Below are 20,430 nucleotides of genomic sequence, written 5' to 3' on the forward strand. Positions count from 1 at the left end.
ATGGTTAAATCAGGTTTTAAAAATAATTAAGGTGGTGTTACACTCAAGACTCATCCCTAAATATAGTTTTGGGTCAGTTTGACCCATTGGTTGGGAATTGTAATGGGGAGACTTGTGAAAGGTAAAAGTGACCAGCTTGTGATAGTCTGTTCTGAAGCTTAGGTATAGTCACAGAGTCAAGAAAAAGCATGTTGTGCCGGCGCCCATGGCATTACAGGAGGTGAACCTCAAAGACTTGCAGGCCAGAAAACGTGTCTAAGCCAGGGACACCAGGTGGTTTAACAGGCAAATGCTACTGGGACTGCTGAATTGAGGATTATGACACCAGACAGGGACTCAGCCAGAAAGTGCTGTGATCAATTAGTGATGTCTGACAGAGGCAGGGGATGGGGGAATGGGAGCCTCTGGTCTGTGTATTTCCTGTTCCTTTATGAGAATGAGACAAAAGCAGCCCAGATGATTAAGCTGTGTGTAGAGAGTAATCAGGGTGGGGCAGATGTATAATTTAAATCCTTCAAATTTCTCATACTTTCTACCACATTTGTATACATATAATTGCTGTTGCTTGCTTACAATTCCCTTTCAGGAAGATTTCCTTGTTACCCACAGTAGGAGGAAAACCCTTCTCAGAATCTAATTTCCATCCACCCACCTCTTGGCCCATGCACCCATCCACTCATCCAGTAAATATCCACTAAGAACCTATGCTTTCTGGGGACCTAGGGATAAATCACACAGATCCCTGCCCTGGAGAAAAGTGCAGTGAATCAGGAGCTAAGAATAATACAATGGAGTAAATGCTTGAATGGAAATAAATACAGTAGAGGCACAAAGGAGGGATTTACCACCTTGCTTCCTTTCCCATTTTCTAGACTCCAAAGACATCCAAACCTGATCTAAAATCAGTAGGAGCACAAGCTTGTCTGATAGAGAAGGGGGCTGGGGCTTTCTAAGCAGAGTTTCATGATAAAGTGGCTGAGGCAGCAAGTGGGTGAGGTTAAGGAGCAGGAGACAAGTATCCAGGTTCAGCCCAGGGTCAGACTCTCTTGTGAAGGGCTGGTACCTGAGGCCAATGCATAAGTGAGAGCAGTCCTGTGGCCAGGTTATGGCAGGAAGAGGGACGGTATCAGTAGCCTGGAAATGGAGTCAGTGATGGCCTCTAAAGAGCCACAGAGAGGATGACAAGTTGCAGAATGGCCAGCTGCTAGAGCTGTGCAAAGGTGAACATTAAGAAGAGGAGGGTCCTTACCCCTGTGGAGGATGGCCAGCACTCAAGTAAGCATCCTTGGTTTCTACGTAGATAGGACTCTTCCAGGCAGTCTTTCTGCCTCCCCAGTTGGGAGACAGTGAACTGGGATTCAGCTCTATGTATCACACCATTGCAACTGCCTGTTTCCATCACGCATCTTGTGAATGGTATGTCCCCAGAGTTTTTGTCCAGAGGCTGAGGCTGCCCACAGTAAAGGCTCAGTGTCTTTCTAGCAGGGATGTTTCAGAATCAAGCCCTTATATGCTGAGCATTCTCTGGAGCATTCCTGCAAAGTCAGGGCTGGATTCTTAAAGAGTCTGATCTAGACTGGAGAGTGGGGTGAGCACTGATGGTGAAGGGTCTCATATTTATGGCTAAGCAGTCTGAGCTGGCCCAGAAGGGCTTTTGCTGTGCTAACCAACCAACCACCCTGAACAGACAGGCACTAGATTCTAACAGGCTCCAGCTTTATCCCCAGTTACCATGACAACCAGGCTTCACAGTGATGGATGGTATTGATTGACTGACAGGCTCCTGGTGTCTTGGCTCTGTCCCCACTCCCCTTAAGTCATTTGCATACACATGGAATGGAGAGACGCTCAGTACTATACCTCTGCTTTTGTCTTGATTTTGAATTCCCACCTCGATCACTGAAAAAAGCTTCAGCCTTAAAGGAGAGAAGGTGAGATGATAATCAGAATTACTCCCAGTGCTACCCTTAGCTCTCTCTCCCATAGGTGATACAATGTGTTATGGATAAAATGGGCTTTGGACACAGACTTTGGTTCAATCCAAGTTCTACTATTTTCTTGTATAATTATTTGGGCAAGTCACTTAAACTATCTAAGTCTCTATTTACTCATCTCTAAAATGGGAATATGTGTCTTTGTTTGTGGAGTGACATGTAACTATTAAATCCAATAACACATAGAAAAGCTTTACCTAGCACATGAGACTTATCAAATGTGGGTGTTCCCTGAACCATCTTCACTCACTCATGGCTTAAGAGTTTATACTGCAGAAATGTTAAGAAAATTAGTTTTTACAAAATCCTCAGCCTCCCTTGTTCTCTAATTTTCCAGATTCAGGATCAGGAATGAAGGGCCTAATCTATGCATGCTGTAGCATTTCTAGCAACAGAAATAATAGTAAGAATTCACCATATTAATAGTTTTGAGCCAGGAACTATACCCAGCATGGCTTAAGTCTTTTATTTATTTAATAATTTCTTGTCAATCTTCACCCGAGGATATTTTTTCCATTGATTTTTAGGGAGAGTGGAAGGGAGAGATGGGGGAGGGAAGAGGAAGAGAGAGAGAGAGAAAGAGAGAGAAACATTGATGTGAGAGAGACACATGATTGGTTGCTTCCTGCACACTCCCCGACCAGGGCTGGGGATTGAACCTGCAACCCAGGTATGTGCCCTTGACTGGGAATTGAACCCATGACCCTTTGGTCCAGAGGCTGATACTCTAACCATGTAGCAACACTGGTCAGGGAAGCTTAACTCTTTTAACTCCCACAACAACCCTATTAGGTAGATACTATTAAAATGCCCAACTTACAGATGAGAAAACTGTGGTACAGAGAGGTTAAACATTTTTCCCAGATAGTAAGTGAGCATGGCGAATTCCAGCTCAGGCCATCTCCAACTGAGAGCATGGCCTCTAGCTATATTGCCTCATGTCATGACCAAAAGCATGTAGGAGGGCCAGAGTCCATGAAGATGGCCCCTGGTCAGGCAGGAGGGAGACCTGAGATTGCAGTCTAAACACTGTCCACTGGGAGCATGACCCCTACGTCTGAGCTGCTTTGTAGAATGAGGTGGTCATGGATGAGGGGCTTGGTAAGGCTATGACTATTCATGCCATGTGGTGAGCATTCCTCTGCAGAGTACACTAATGTGATGAAATGGAAAGTGCACCGAGTTTGGGTGCAGCCTACCTGACATCAAACCCCAATTCTCAGACTTTTAGTCATGGAATCTTGGGTAGGTTATCTAACAATATAGCTAACATTTGTTGACACTTCACTGTGCCAGACACTGTTCTTAGAACCTCATGTGTAGAAACTGTTATCACTCTTATTTTACAAATGGAAAAAATGAGACCTAAAGACTTTTAGTCACTTACCCCAAGTCCAACTCTGGCTCCAGATTTCCCACTCTTAACTCCCATAACCACTGCCTTTTACATAAGCCTGTAAAATGGGTAAATCCTCCCAGCTCTATAAGATTGTTGCGAGCCTCCAATGAGACAATGCAAATGAAATACCAACTCTTATAAAATACCAACTCTTAATCAAGCATGAGATGTTACAAAGATGTGATTTGTATTGTCAGCCAAAAGAAGACCCCTGACTCCCAAACATCTGAGAGGTGTTGTTGGGACAGGTGGGACTGAACCCATCCCTGAGCACATCTGCAGGCTTGTCACATGCCAGGCTCTGTGCTGAGTCTTGTAAGCCCAAGAGATGACTATAAGTTTGCAGTATAATTGGAGGAACAGATCTAGAAACTGACAATGACTAGGATATGCTGACTACTATGCTGGAGGGAAGCTTCAGATACCATGGGGGACACACAGGGATATTGTGGGGGCACAGATAGGGCCCTCAGGAGTGAGGGAAGGTTTTCTAGAGCTAAGTGAAGCAACTCAATGAGAGAGGTATGGGAACTCTGTAGTCAGAGGGAACAGTACATGCAAAGGCACAGAGGTGCTTGTCCTATTACTTCTAGTTGGTTGGGAAGAAGTGTGCCTTTTCATGCATAAACAGAAGCACAGAGGGAGCAGGTAAATTAGCTCACACTTCCCAGCCCATCCAAACACAGACTAAACAGTCATCTTTCCCAGTGTTATGACATGAAATAAACCATATGATTCTTCTTTTCCATTCTGAGGCTGTCTTTGGGCTCAACCAATGTAGCAAAGCAACATAGCAGATAAATCACAGCATCCAGAATAGCATTTGTTTGTTGCAAAGCAATAAATAATGCATTACACCTGCTGTTTTCCAACCTGACGCTTTCAATCTGAGGAACCACAGAAACTTGCTGTGTTCTACTTCAGAAGTCAGGCTGCCTGGTTCTGCCTCTGAGCCCCACAAATGCAGTATCTTTATGCAGGCATGAGGACTACCCCCACGCCTACACCCCAGCCCAGAACAGGTGGGAAATAAGCAGTAGACGCAGTGGCCAGCAATAGTCCTCTGGGCTCCTGCCTTCCAGGCCAGCACAACAACACAACAACAGCTCCTCGTGGGACCCAATGGGAGTGGGAAGTGACCCAGGGCCTCCTAGTACTCCCTTGACTGATCTGCATCTCCTTTTCACTTTTGAGTTTAGGATCATACTGGCCTCTCTGAGCAGAATCTTGCTGCTGGGGACACAAGGCCTTCTCACGGTTTTCCTACCTCAATTTGTCTGGCCAATCCCTACCCATCCTTTCAGATTTGCCTCTGGTATCCTTCACTAAGGAAGGTGTCCTGATTCTGCTGCTTCCTTTCAAAGTCCTCATCACACAGAGCAGTAATTGCCTGTTTACTTGTCTCCTGCTCCACACTTGGCTGTGAGCTCACTGAGAACAAGCACTCCCCTTAGTCCTCTATTTTCCAGATGCCTGGCACACAGAAAGAAATCATTAAGTACTTAGCAAAGTGGTCTCAAATGTTCTTCAGGTGTTCTGGGGTGTTCTTTAAGTTGCAGAATCATGGCGTTAGAGGAGACCTTAAAAGACCACTAGTCAATTCTTCAAACCATGTCTCCTTGGCCTCTGACCATCATGACAATTTACCTTGTGTTGAGGCTAAACCCATCTCTCCACAACTTCTGCAATTTGATCCTTCTTCCCCTTGTGACCACACAAACAAGCCTAATTCCTTGTCTTCAAGACAGCTCTCTGGAGAGTTGGGTCAGGTCTATGGATCTCTCTTAAAGGGAGGTCTTTCCTTCCCTTGTTCAGGTCAACACCTCCCATCCCCTCAAACATTACCAAAAGGAAATGACTTTGAATTTCTTCACTTTCATCATCCTTATGCTCATTCTTCTCCAATCATTCTCCACTTCTATTTATTAACAAAAATTTAAACTCCCACTACATTATTGTTAATTACGGGGACAACATTGCACACATCTCTAGTGTTTACTAATCTTGCATAATTTAAACTTTATGCCTATTGCTTAGCAATCCCTCATTTTACCTCCCCGCAACCCCTGTGGCAACGACCATTCTACTCTCTGATTCCATGAGTTTGAATATTTTACATAGCTCTTCTAAATGGAATCGTGCAGTATTTATCCTGTGACTGGCTTATTTCACTTAACGTAATGTCCTCAAAGTTTAGCCATGTGTTGTTACACATGGCAGCATTTCCTTCTTTTTTTAAGGCTGAATAATGTCCAACAAGTGTCCCTTTCCTAATTTTCTTTTAAAAGTGTGGCTCCCAGAACTGTTCACCAAGCTCTGAGTTTCTCTAACCTACATAAAGAGTGAGATTATCTCCTCCTTTACTTCATTAATTATAATTTTCACCTTGCTTCATTACCCTACTGATTTGGAAGTCATCTAAAGCTATGGCCTTTTCTCTTGTTCTCCTGCTAAGCTGTGCCCATTCCTTACTGAGCTTCTGTATTGGTATTTTGTCCCTAGGGTAGGATGCAAGTTTTCCCACCTGAATCTCATTTGGCTATGTTTGGTCTGCCTATCAATCAATTCTTCTGAGGGTTTTTGGGATCCTGATTCTTTATTTGAGTTATCTTTGGCTTTTCCTAGTTTTTTCTTCTGGGTGTGATACACTAAGCCTGGCTATTGAGCCCATATCCAAGGCATTGACTAAGGCTTTGGCTAAGGCAGGGCAGAGGCCAGCAGGCCATCAAAGGTTCTCTGTAGGACGGTGGGACTCAAAATCTGGTTCAAGATGCACTGCATAGGAATCATCTTTAAAGATGCCAAATCATCTTTAAAATACAGATGGCTGACAACTCAGAAATACAGAATCACCATCGATAGAGGTGGGGCCCAGGAACCTGTATTTTTAATTAGCACTCAGATGATTTCATTGTGTAGCCAGGCTTGAGAACCATCAACTCCAGAGTTCACTGCCTTCAAAAGCCAAAACCAACGCCAGTGTGATCTAGTCCAAAGCTGACATCTCAGGTGTCCAGCCTGATGAGACAGGGGCAGAGCCATTACAGCACTGCCTGGTTCTATAAACATAATCCACCCATGTCACACACCCATCTGGGCAAGTGCTGTACAGTTCCTCTAGGCCTTTCTCTGCTCCTTTCCCCACTGCCTCCCCTGCTCTCAGCTTTCCTCCCTCTGGTTCTGTGTCTTGGATTTTGGAACCACATTTGAGCTCCTCTGCTCCCACCCCAGCTTACCATGGGCGCGCTGTAGACAGCTCTGGGTTGGCCTCTCCAGGGCTCCTGGAAGATTCCTCTTCTAGCCCTGGTACTACACTGACACAAGTGATAGAAATTAGTCTTCATTTAATAGATTGTCCTCACCTGCTGGCTGCTCAAGGCCCTTATTTATTCAGATTCGCATCATATACCTATTAGTTTTGTTCCCACCGTGTCTACATTTCCCGACACATAATGTGCTTGGGTTGGTACATAGTAGGTGCTTACTGAATTGTTCTGGCTGACAGCAGAATTCTTCAGTCTGATGCAATCACTGGAATTAGTGAACATACCACAGGCTTCTGAACAAGACAGACTTGAGTTTGAATGTCAGCCCCAGCATTTTTCAGCTGTACCACCTTACACAAAATAATTAACCCTCATGAACGTAGGGCATCACAACTAAAAATGAGAAGTGTGGGCTGGGAGCCTGAGGGCACCAGCTCTCACATTTTATGATGAACTCACATACCTGCCCTTCCTCAGTGGTCCTCAGAAAGTAATTCTTAGCAGTCAAGTCATGCTTTTCAAATCAAGCTGCTGGAATTCTCTTCTCCCAGCCGCACGTGGCAGGCTGTTGCAGACCCTCCTGAGCATAAGCACTCCACACGCGTCCTCCAGCCCCCACTAATCAGCCAGTCCCGTCACTTCAACTCGTCAGCACTCCACCACTCACCTAAGTAATTAGTCTGGCTTCTGCCCGTGAATTCCTTTCATCCACTTTTGTTTACTACTGTTGAAGCATTTTTTAATCAAAACAATTAAATATGCTAAATCTTCCCCAATTAGTAATGCATTAAACACGAAAGGTGCTTGAACAGAGCTGGTAGAAGAAGCCCTTTGCCTGGTTTTGAGTGCTGGTGCTTAGAGCATCGCTTCTCCCAGGCAAGCACGGCTTGGGGTTATTCAGAAACTGCTGTGCCCAGTCACAGAGGGCTGCGGTGAAAGGGGCCAGTCCACTGGACTCTCTCCATAAATGGGGAACTGAGGCCTAGTGAGATCATGGGCCCTTTCTAAGCTCATATAGGATGTCAGTGACAGGGATTTTGTTTTGGATTTTAAAAAAATAAAATTTGTATATATTTAAGGTATAAAACATGATGATTTGATATACATATACTATATAATAAAAGCCTAGTATGCAAATTGTCCCCTTGACCTGGAGTTCGACCGCTGGCTATGATGTGCACTGACCACCAGGGGGCAGTGTGGAACATGGTGGGTGTCGGTGATGTGGCGCTGGCAGCAGGCGGCAGTGGAGGTGCTGCTGGCCCTGACAGGCCCCAACGAGAGCAGGACTGTGGCGGGATGGTGGAGCAGGTGAGCAGGCAGTGTCAGGCCAAGGCAGGTATGAGCGGGGCCCAATTGCCCACCGATCACCCCACAGACAGTGACCAATGGCAGTGGTGGGGTGGGGGGCTGCCGCCCAGCTCCCAGGTGCTGAGGGTTGGGGGTCCAGATGCTGCCCAGGGCCCAGAGGTCAGCTGGGACATGCCCTTCCACACCAGACACTTGCACTTTGATCACTGGCCAGGCCTAGGGACTGCACCCATACATGCATTTCGTGCACTGGGCCTCTAGTTTGATATAAAAGGGAAATGATTACTATAGTCAAGCTAATTTACATATTTTCTCACACATTTACCTCTACTGTGTGTATGAGGAAGCACCTGAAGACTATTCCTTTGCAAATTTCCAGTATTGAATACAATATTATTACTGTGGTCCTCAGGCTGTGCATTGGGTCTCTGTACTTTCTCAGTCCACATAGCTGCAACCTTGTTCCCTTGGACCAGCATTGCTCATCTCCACCTCCTGGTGCCCCCTGTCCTATGCTCTGCTTCAATATATAGGGTGCCCCCCTAAAATGTATATACACACTCTGAATAATTATAAAGATAGTGTTTATTAAAATACATTTCATTTTCAAAATTGAGCTACCAGCAGTTAAAGTATGTATACATTTTTTGGGGGGACACCTTGTTAGAAGCAGAGCCTGGAATATACTAATATATATATATTTAAAGATCCATTCATCTGAGTGACAGATTTGAATTCAGGATTTCTGACTTCCAAGATGCTTTCCATCAGAAGCCCTTACCAAAGGACTGATTCATAGCATTCATTTACTCACTCATTTTTTTTATTCCTCAATCATTATTCTGAAAATAGTTTCTGAACTCCTCCTCCATGGCAGACATTGCACTGCTATGCTGAGAAGAGAGAGTGGTGAATAAGATAAAAGTTCTTGAATTCATAGAATTTGCAGTGTAATGGGGATGCTGGCAGGTAAAATTGGTTGCTGAACACTCCCTTGAAGAAAATATTCAATCTAATCCTCAGCTCAATTGAATCATAGCCCTAAATGATTTTTCCTTTGTGGTTGTCAGGATAACATAATAACTGGTAATAATTATTATACAGTTGCAATTAATTAAAAGTAATGACATTCCAAAACTACAAACTCCAATTCACAACCATCAGAAGACTTTTGCTGCAGAAAGAGTTGAGCTCTGCAGCAACAGTCCATGTCTTGCTCTGATCTGCTTTTCTAGCCCCATCTTGCCAGGCTGACCAAAGGATGGCAACCCAGCTCTGTCCATTTACAGGGTGTGAGATCAGGGCAACATGACCTTACTGTATTGAGAAATATGTTCCGCATCTGCAAAGTGCAGGTTCCTTAGCGGGACAAATACAGAGATGTAGACAAATACAGAGATTGCTAATATGGGACTCACAGTTCTCCTGGGGTCAGAAGGCAGGCACACTTCCCTTGGAGACATCTCCATCTTCTAACAGCACTCTGGCCTCTCTGGGGTGCAAAGTGAACCTGGGCAAAAAGAATCATGACAACTATGATCATCCAGGTGCAAACAAAGCACACTGGTCGATCTGAAGAAAGGTACAAGTATTCTGATCCAAAAATGCTTCCTGGAGTAAATGATGTTTGAACTGGGGCTTTGGAAAGGTGGTGAAAGGGAGAGAGAAAGGGGCAACATGTGCAAAATTACAGAGTGAAAATGGGCCAGGCACTGTGCTGGGCACAGAGGTATATGGAAATGATGAGAATCACTGCCCCATGGAGGCGCAGGGGAGAATGTGCAAAGGAAAGGGAACTAGCATTTTTGAGCAACTAGTCTGTGCAATACATATTCTTTCTCATTTCAAGAATTATTTGGGCTGGAAACACATGGAAGAGGACATGGAAATCGGATAATGGAATTGGATTTCAACCCAGATTACTTAGATTCCAAAACCAATGGCAGCTTTTACTACTGTGAGAGGTTGTACCATAGTAGCAGTCATTCAGCATCACAGTGCTCTTCGTTTCTGTCTCCCTGCTGCAGGTGTTACCTATGAAGACATCAAGAAGTGCTTTGGAGGGTCTTTGGGCTTATCTTATACCTTTTCGAAGAGGTTAGAGATTGGAGGAGGTTTATCAGGGGAAGATTGTAGAAAAATGGGAGGTGGCCACGATGGTAAGTATTTAGTAAAGAGTCTCCCAAGAAGCAAAGCCAGACTTTTCTTTGGACACACAATCAGGGCACACGTCCTCCAACCCTGAAGTGGTTTCATTCCAGTCAATGATCAAACTGCATGACTGCTAAATACCCCAAGTCAATGACTGGACTGGCTCTATTTTTGAATCCACCATAGGTTGAGATTACCTTAGAAATACTTGACTTTGTATGGCACATGCTCCTAAATTTCAGGCACTAGATCAAGAACTAAGTGAGACCCAGGATGAAAGAAATGTGTAGACAGAACCTGGAAAACAACTGTTGAAATAAATGCCCATAGGGATACAGTCCAAAGGGGAAAAAGAAGTCCCCGAGAGAGGAGCATTTGGTTACTAAGTCCAAGCTCAAAGAATAATTATTAAGGGAAGATTGTACAGGAATATTTGTGGCATTTCCTGAAAAAGTCAATATGAGTGCTCATGTATTCATTCATTCATCTATCAAATATGCATTGAGCATTTTTTTCAGGTGGGAGACAACAGACAATGCAGGGATGATGAAACAATTTACAGTGCAGTGGAGGAGGTAGACATGAGACAGGTTCAAGTTACTCCCCTGGCATTAGGCTACTCAGGCCTCAGAGCCTTAGGTCAAACTGCTCTTCTTTCTGATGCCCTTTCATCCTCTCTCCATTTCCCTACAAAGATTCATTCACTTTTCTAGAAAACTCAATTTCTTCTTGTTCAGTCCCTCCCCATCCTGACCATGTCTTTCCCTGCACCCCTACTCAGCCCCACAGAGACCTTCACTGTTTAATTGAACATACTTGGCAGATAGCAGGCACTGAGTAAGCATTTGACAGGTGAATGAATAAATGAATGAATGAATGAATGAATGATGATCCATTTCCCACCCTCTCCCTCCTCTGTGTTGGGCTGGGCCAGGGGTGGGCAAACTTTTTGACTCGAGGGCCACAATGGGTTCTTAAACTGGACGGGAGGGCCGGAACAAAAGCATGGATGGAGTGTTTGTGTGAACTAATATAAATTCAAAGTAAACATCATTACATAAAAGGGTACGGTCTTTTTTTTTAGTTTTATTCATTTCAAACGGGCCGGATCCGGCCTGCGGGCCGTAGTTTGCCCACGGCTGGGCTGGGCTGTCCTCCCATTGCCAGCTCTACCTCAGAGGAAGGCTGTATTGCTAAGTCTTGGTCCTTCTCTTCTGCTTTGTCCTGTTAGTTAATCGAGCAAAACAGAATGGACAACAGCTATAAGGACAGCACATAAACTTTGTCCCAAATATCATTAGTGGCTCTTGTGAACCCATCCTTTGGCTTTTGGGGAAATGAGCTAACGCCGTTATCCTCTTGATAGATACTGACGAAGATAACAAGCTTGTGGAAGACATCATTGCTCAGGTGCGAGGTGGCAATTCTGGCTGGGGTACTGGCTTGGCACACAACACGAGCTTCATTTCGTACCGTTCCTGGGGGCGGTCGTTAAAGTATAATCCTGCTGTTATTGATTTTGAGGTAAGTCTTTTCGCAGTTGAAGAAACTCTACGTCCGTGAGGAATGAAAGTGAAACAGACCAGATCATTTCATATTTCTTATTATGAGCCCATCAAAGAGTAAGATTAAATGTTAACGGCACACTGAGCCGGTGGCCTCCCCACGCCTGACTCTAGGGAGTGTGTGACTAGACCCAGGCCACAGGAGAGCGGGGCCAGACACGTTATATCTGGTTAGTGCCCAGTTTTACACCAGTCATCCCAGAATTTCTTCAGGATTGGGTGACATTAAAAAATTTGCATTTATACATATAAGACTTAAAAACACATCTGCTAAATTGGTGTAGGCACACTTTTCCATAAAGGAGCAGATAGTAAATATCTTAAGTTTTGTGGGCCACATCTAGTTTCTGTTATACAAGTTTTATTTCTTCTTGTTTTTTTTACAACCTTCTAAAAATATAAATCCCATTCATAGCTCAAAGGCCATATGTGGGGTGAGTTGTCCTGAGCTGTAACTGTAGTTTGCTCTAAATGATCTCATCCCTTCACCACAATGAACCCCGGGCAAGGCCTTGATTCTCCCCATTGAAAAGATTAGGAAACTGAGGCTCCAAGGACTCAAGTGATTTGTTTAAAGTCCCAGAGCTCATATGTAGTGGTACCTTGATCGCAGACCTTTGGATTTCACATCTGGTTCTCATTTTCCCTCTATCCTACTTCCTTCCTTAAAGTCATGATTATCAATTACTGGGGACAATTTTGCTCCCATGGGGAAATTTGGTAATGTCTGAAGACAGGTTTCACTGTCACAACCAGGAGGGTACTACTGGCATCTAGAGAGAGAGGTCAGGGATGCTGCTAAACATCCCACAATACAAAGGACAGCCCGCATCACAAAGAAATATCTAGCCCTCAATGGCAATAGTGCCAATATGGAGAAACTCTGCCCTAATTCCTAACCTTGCAAAGGGAGTAAAATTGTACTCAAACTGAAAATAGGTCATCGTTTTACCAGTTGTCAAACTAATTCTATTTCCTTGCAAGGTTAATCCATTAAAAAAGAGTTATATTGGGGGATTTAAAATAAAATATGATTGTTTTCCTGTACACTTTCTCCTGACCCTGGCCAATTTTCTACACATAATTAAAACTTCAGGTAATGGATACATCCCTCTTCTTAAAATATATATACCAACAGTTAAATCTAAAAGTCTATTACAACCCTGCTCTCTATGAAGAAAGAGGTGAGAGGAATGAACCCTGATTTTATTTCTTCTTCAATAAGTCAGAGACCATTTTCATACACCTGTAATTCACATAGGGTCTGAAAATTGCTATCATCAAGCTATTAGTGATTTGGGGAAAAACTGTAAAATTGATAGCAGGAGTAATATACAAACTTTCATGGGCAAGAGGTGAATTTTGCATTTGCCTTGAGCAAAACATCCAAGGGGAGGACCAAATGATTTGGAGAAGACCGAATGCTATCTTCTGGGAAAGACAGCCTGGGTTTGGGGTGAGAAAGTAGATTTTGGCTCATGGCTCAGCAACTTTTTGATGTATAACCTTTGACAAACAACTGTTTTCTGAGCCCCATTTTCCTGCTCTGTAATATGGGGACAATGACATGTTCTGTCCCAAGGTTGGGGAGAGAAAAGTGAGCGCTTAGGAGATGTCAGCTGAGGAAACAGGTTCATGGAGGTTAAGTGCGCTGGCCAAGGCTCGTGTCTGGTAAATGGCTGAGCCCAACTGGAGACATGTCTGACTGACTCTAACACTCACAACCACAACCTATATTACCACCTAACTAGTTTGGATTCGATGCATTAAGCCTATTGTTGGGTTACAGAGCAAGGAAGTGACATAGCTTGAGCTGTGCTTTAAAAATAGAGAATGCTTACAAAAGTGTGAGGGATGAATGGAAGGAGAGAGACACTGTGGGCAAGGGGCCCAGTGAGGGGGTTATTTGGAACCTGATGATCAGCATGGAAACAGTTACTCACTTGTGCATCCCAGAGCTCATCAGTACTTATTTATGGCAGATATTTAGAGTGAGTAAATGTCGGAATCATGCTGTGTGAAATGGTGATGCTGCATGTTCTATATAGGATGTCCCCTCAAAATGTATATACACACTTTTGAATAATTAGAAAGGCAGTGTTTATTAAAATACATTACATTTTCAAAATTGAGTTATCAGCTGTTAAAGTGTGTATAGATTTTTGGGGGACACCTTGTATTATTATGAGTTATGTGTTAGGCTATTTTGTGTTGCCATATCACACCACTTGCCTTCTCTGAATCTATTTTCTCAACTGTAAAATGGAAACAGCATTCTGAGATTCTTCTTCTCCACCCCTCTTCCCTCCTGTAAGTACCCCCGGCATTAAGGAGTGCTCCCTTTCCCCTCCCTGAGAGCTCTGGGAGGGAGAGGTGAGAGACCTGGGACTGAGTGCTAAAGTTCGCTGGAAGGTCAAAGGCAAGTTGCCTGGTGGTCCTGGGCTTTCCCTGGAATTAAGTCACCTTAACCAGGCCCTAGGGTGGCCTAGGCTGCACTGACTTTCTCACAATGGGCCATGGTCCCGGGACTTCCAGTAAGTGGTGTCCTTCCCTTGGCTGGAGGCCCAGCCAGTCCTGCCATGACCAGCCTGATGACCTCAGCCACAGCCCCTGAGCACAGGCCAAGGTCTGTTGCCACAGGTCTCTCTGTACACATTTCCAGGAACCCATTCAAGGCTATGGCCATGCCCTCCATTGACTCTGGTTCCAGAGAAGGGAGATTGCTCCAGTGTGGCTCAGTCCTCTCACAGAATTTCCCGGTGATCTTAGCAAGCGATTCCCCTCTCAGGGCCTCAGGTGACTGTCCTGTAAAATGAGAGATCTGGAAAAGAGCTTTCCTTTTATGATTGTGTGATAAAATATAGAGTATTATGAAGCATGCTGAAGGTAACCATATGTACACAAAAATTGAAAAATATAGATATTCATGCACTGGAGTGGGGGGTCCCTCAGCCTGGCCTGCCCCCTCTCACAGCCCTGGAGCCCTTAGGGGTGGGAGGCAACTCGGCGATCAGGGGAAGGTGATGCCCCATCACACCTCTGCTGCTGCCACTGCCAGCAGTGCCAGCCTCGGCTGGTTACCTGAGCCTCAGTCGGCACTGGGCGGCTGGGGAACTGACAGCCGAGGCTTGCCTGTGCCTTGGGCCAGCCCTGGTCGGCTGGGGGACTGAGGGGACTGGGCACCGCCATCTTGTGGCTGTGGGCGCCGCCATCTCTGAGGGTGTGGCAGTCAATTAGCATATTCCTTCATTATTGGCTGTGGGCACCGCCATCTTTGAGGGCAGGGCAGTCAATTAGCATATTCTCTCTTTATTAGATAGGATTGTTCTTCCCTTTTGCAATGGTATCTCACATCTATTACTTCTTTAGATTTTCATAAGGATTCTAGGAAAAGGGTTATTATTTCCATTTTGTAGGTAATGAGGCTCAGGCTGAGAAAGGAGCAATTAGGAGTTCTAGCCACAAAGCTTTTAGGTGAGCAGCGTTTATTTAGCTTTTACTATGTGACAGGCCATGCCCATCCATCGGCTTTCATCCTCACAGTAAACCTGGGGGGAAGGACTCTTGTTTTAACTTTACAGAGGAGGAAGGGAGGCTCCATGGGTAATGTGGCTGAAATCACACAGCTGGGTTTCCTCCTCCAGCTTCCAGCTCTCCACATCTGCCACAGTACTGCCCAGCCAGGAGGAGTGACTTTGTCCCTGGGGACATTTGGCAATGTCAGGAGACAGTTTTGGTTTTCACAACCAGGAGATGATGTTGGCATCTAGTGGGTAAAGGCCAGAGATGCTGCTAACTATCCTATAATGCATAGGAATTGCCACGAAGAATTATCCAGTTGGAAAATCAGTAGTGTGGGCTGAGGCTGAGCAACCCTGGATGCCAGTCATGCCTGGAATGGGTTGCCTCAAATGGAAATGATGCCCACCTTTCCCCAAACACGTAATCAGCAATGACAGAATAACTACCTATCAAGGACTTGGTTAACTCCTACATTAAAGGTTAACAATCAACACACACAACACACACACACACACACACACACACACACACACACACACACACAAATCCTTTACACTCTTCCTGACTCCTAAAAGTGCTGGAGGGGGCAAATAAGTTGGCACAAATGACTTTTTAAAATATACATATATATTTTTATTGATTTCAGAGAGAAAGGGAGAGGGAGAGAGAGAAACACCAATGATGAGAGAGAATCATTGATCAGCTGCCTCCTGCACATCCCCCACTGGGGATTGAGCTCGAAACCTGAGCATGTGCCCTTGACCAGAACTGAACCTTGGACCCTTCAGTCTGCAGGCCGACATTCTATCCACTGAGCCAAACTGGCTAGGGCTAAATGGCTTTTGAGTTCCCCTCTTCCTCGAAGATCAGGGGACCAGATATTTCAGAGTTAGGTAGGTCTATGTTCAGAGTGACTCTTGCACTTACTTGTGTGATCCTGAGCTGGTCACTCACTCCTGAGCCTCCACTTCTGCATCCATGGCAGTGGTTCTCAACCTTCTGGCCCTTTAAATACAGTTCCTCATGTTGTGACCCAACCATAAAATTATTTTCGTTGCTACTTCATAACTGTAATGTTGCTACTGTTATGAATCATAATGTAAATATCTGATATGCAGGATGGTCTTAGGCGACCCCTGTGAAAGGGTCGTTAGACCACCAAAGGGGTCGCGACCCACAGGTTGAGAACTGCTGATCTATGGGTTCCACAGAGTGGCTGCAAGGATGCAGTGTAAGGAGATGGTGTGGAGCCTGGCTCTGTGCCTGCCACGGAGCAGGCCTTCCAGGAGTTTGATGGCCAGCACTTGGGTTCCGGGAACTTGGATGATCCCAGGGAGGGCCTCTGTTCCTCTGTTCTCAGACACAGCCTATTCACGAGCTGCTGCGGCACGTGAACCTGAGAACCCTGGAGGCCAAACGCCAGAACCTGAAGCGGGCCCTGGATCAGTACCTGATGGAATTCAATGCCTGCCGCTGCGGGCCCTGCTTCAACAATGGGGTGCCCATCCTTGAGGGCACCAGCTGCAAATGCCAGTGTCCTCTGGGTCGCAAGGGCCTTGCCTGTGAGCAAATTGAGCAACAAGGTAAGGCTTGTGCATCCTCACTCAGGTCCAAAACCGGCCCAGCTCAGAGAGGCCAGTGTGGGAGGGCTTTGGAGTCCCCAGGCTCTCTGTCCTGTGCCCTCTTGCCCCCTACCCTAAGAACGCTCATGTTGAGCTTTATGGCTGACCCCACAGTTAATGGTTCTTATCCTTGCTCTCTGCCATCAAGACCCTCTCTTGGATGAGAACTGTTTTTCGCCAAAGTGTGTATGGTCAATAGAGTTCAATTTTGGAGGAATGCATTCATTTCCTAGGGCTGCTGTAAGCTCAGTGGTTTAGAGCTATAGAGCCCAAGGATTTCTTGACTTTTCAAGCAGAGTGTGGATGGGATTTCAGCCCCCACTGGCCAGGCAGCTTTTCCAGAGGGACCAAGGTCAACGAGTAGGAAGAATAATTCACCCTTATTCTGTGCCAGGCACTCTCCCCCAAGGATGTTATGAGAGAAATACTATTAATAGCCCCATTTTAAAAATGAGGACACTGGGGCAGGAGGAAGATGAGATAACTACTCATGAGCAGTATCAGAGCCAGGCTTTAGACCCAAGCAGTCAGATGCTAGGATCCAAGCTCTTAACTGCTGCATTCTACTGATTTACATCCCAAGAACCAGGAAATCTAGGGAATGAGGGCAGAGATTCTGGGATGATTGCACTGACTACCATTGGGGAGGGGTGGGGGGGGGGGAGGAGGAAAGTATGTATGTCCCAGTTCAGTTATCAGCCTGACTTGGCTTAAAGGGACAAATGTGAGCCCAAGCCTGGGTAAGTATAATTATAGCACGTCAAAGGGCCTCAGAACCAGTGACTTAATTGGATCCCTGTCCACACAACATAGAGACAGAGAGAACAGGGAGTGGGAACTACCTAGACATGCTTTTCCATGGTCCAGTGCTGGGCTTAGTACTGGTCCATGCTGAGTCATCTGTACATACAATGTGCATTGGAGATGGGTGTCATGATGCCAATGACGGGGTGATGGCAGGGCATGGAGGCCTGGGTCCTCCTCCTCACAGCACCATTCCTCTCACGATTACAGTCCTCCTCCTCACAGTACCATTCCTCTCATGATTACAGTCAGTCAACTGCAGGAAGTCAACTGCAGGTGCTCCATTGACCTTGTCCCAAGCAGGGTGGGGACATCAGGTGGCCTTGGGGCTATCAGACTGAACTTTCAACCTGACAGAGATCAATCAGCATAAAGAAATCTAAGGCTGGGGAATCAGCCTCCATGGAGACTCATTGACGCAGGTCCCTCGAGACTTTCCCAGCAAACCTTTGCCTGTGGGGACCAAGTCACAGAGGTGGAGAAATATAGACGGAGAACCCTGCTGTGGCTGCCCCACCAGGGAGTATAATTACAGAGCTGGAAGGAACTTGTAGATAATCTAATCCAATGAGAGTCACACTGGGATCTGAGGGAACTGGGGACTTAGGGGCTGCCCCAGGGGAGCAGGGCAAACCTAATAGACACCCCAGCTTCAAATAGAACAGCTCCACTCTCATCTGACTTCCATGTTAGGGCCCATAAAAGATTTCATTTTAGGAATAAAAAAATAATGAAAAAAGTAATGATGGAAAAACTGCACCAGATTAGTCCACCCTTCTCATTTGATAGAGGTGAAAACTCAGGCTGAGAAGGGGGATGAGCTTGCCCACAGGCACAGAGTCAGGAGGCAACAGCAGCCCCAGGCTAGCGGGGTTGCAGGATGTCACCACCTACATTGACCACTGGATAGTGACTTCTAGCAGCTGAGAGTAAATGCCCATCAACACGGACTTTTTCCTGGATTTCCAGAGGCACCTGGTCAGAGCCTGTGTTCTGATGCTCTGTGCAGAGAGCCTGTCACCCACCCTGGCCCATTGTCAGAGCCTGAGGGGTTTTGATTTGTAAGCCCTCATTCAAATGCCCAGCAATGCTCTCCACACAGGTGTCTGTGAATCCCCAGCTGGGCTCTGCTCCCTGCTCCTCACACCCTCCATGGCTGTCTTTCTTCCAGAAGGGCATGCCTCCCCACCTTACTCTGCTATCCATCTTTTATGGAACCACAGACTCCAATTTCATGAGAGGGGCTCCCAGGGGCCTTCTCTCCATCCAGAGTTTGAAATTAAGTGCAAGGCAGCGAGCATAGGTCTTGGTTGGCTCCACCAAGGCATTTCCCCAAGGAGAGATCACAGACTACTCTAGGGCAGCGGTGATCCTCCCTCCATAGGGTCTGAGCTGCTGCTTGTATGCTAACCTCCTTTTCCCCTGGGAAATGTTCTGTGCAGGAGCTAAGGCGGACGGTCGCTGGAGCTGCTGGAGCGCTTGGTCTGCTTGCTCAGCAGGCACTCAGGAAAGGAGGAGAGAGTGCAATAATCCTCCCCCCAAGAATGGAGGCCGCTCATGTCCAGGGCGGAACGTGCAGACCCAAGCTTGCTGAGGGCCTCTGGGCACAGGATGGGACACATGCAACAGATGTCACCACTTGCACTGACCACTGGATAATGACTTCTTGCAGCTGAGAGTAAATACCAATCAACATGGACTTTTCCCTGCTGGCTCCCAGGTCTGGGACCAGGCTGGGCCATCTACAACCAGCAAAATTCAGTCATCCAACAACTAGGTGTTAAGTGTTAGCTAGTCTTGGACCTGCTGACAGCACTTTATCATCCAAAGAAAGGGAGAAATCTCAACCCAAGGTTAGGGGTACAAAGCAGGCACAGGCTCTTGAACCAATCAAGGCCAATAAAATAAAGTATGATGAGAATTATCTTGGCTCTTTGGTAATATTTGTTCATTCATAGAATGATTAGCTGGTAGGATAAGCAGACACAGTGAAATAATGAGAAAAAAAAAAGATTGACTTGAGTTCCTTCTATTTTCCTTCATTTTGACTCAACATTTTCTTGTATTCCTTCAATTAATGTCTTGTTTGCTTAAGTTCTTACCACAACATCATGTTTCTCTCAATTATTTTGTCACACTATTCTCTTCCTTCATTGGGTTTTTTACAATTAGTGATTATATATTGGTGCCCATGTCTCCAGTGACTATGACCCATCTGCCCATCTTAAGGGCAGGGATTAGCTTTGTTTGGTTCCGCACTGTATCCCCAGAGGCCAGGGCTGTGCCTTCCTTTGGGAGGGACCTAACAAGTACCTGTGGATGAAGTGAGTGACTGAGCACAGGAAACAGTTCAAAGATGGGGTCCATATTAGTCAGGCACCCAGAGTGGAGCATAGATTGGAGGGGCCAACCAATAATGATCGGTGCACCTTCCCTGCCACACCTGCGTGGCAGCCAATCATACCAGCAAGCCTCAGTATCCCACAGCACTCCAGTCGGGACGTGTTGTGTTGCACTGACTTTTCTGTTTACCTATAAGTTTCTCCTATAGATTGTGAGCTCCTGAAAGGTAGAATTTGTATTTCCAGTTGGTAGAAGAAACATGTTTCCAGAGTCCTTCTATCCTTCCAGAATCTTCAATCTTTTTAGGGTGATAATAAGACTTATATAGACATGATACAATTTAAATGGGTTTTAGGGACACAGAAAATTAATTGTCTAGCTAATTCCCAAATATGTGGATATAAAATAAGTGCCAAGGGAGGCCAGGTCGGGGAGAGACTGGTCTCTTTGTGT

At 45.6% G+C, this 20,430-nt stretch overlaps 1 protein-coding gene across 1 annotated transcript in view; it reads left to right on the plus strand.

The window, feature by feature from the left end:
* Positions 1–19,466, plus strand: part of C8A (complement C8 alpha chain) — a 59,059-nt gene extending 39,593 nt beyond the window's left edge. Inside the window, exons 8-11 of the mRNA XM_006096100.3 lie at positions 9,998–10,129; positions 11,488–11,645; positions 16,569–16,791; positions 19,077–19,466. Of these exons, the coding sequence (XP_006096162.1) occupies positions 9,998–10,129; positions 11,488–11,645; positions 16,569–16,791; positions 19,077–19,228 (665 nt within the window). The 3' untranslated portion in view covers positions 19,229–19,466. The remainder of the gene's footprint in view (positions 1–9,997; positions 10,130–11,487; positions 11,646–16,568; positions 16,792–19,076) is intronic.
* Positions 19,467–20,430: the final 964 nt, after the last annotated feature.

Source organism: Myotis lucifugus, unplaced genomic scaffold, assembly GCF_000147115.1.
Source record: "Myotis lucifugus unplaced genomic scaffold, Myoluc2.0 scaffold_168, whole genome shotgun sequence".
NCBI lineage: Eukaryota > Metazoa > Chordata > Mammalia > Chiroptera > Vespertilionidae > Myotis > Myotis lucifugus.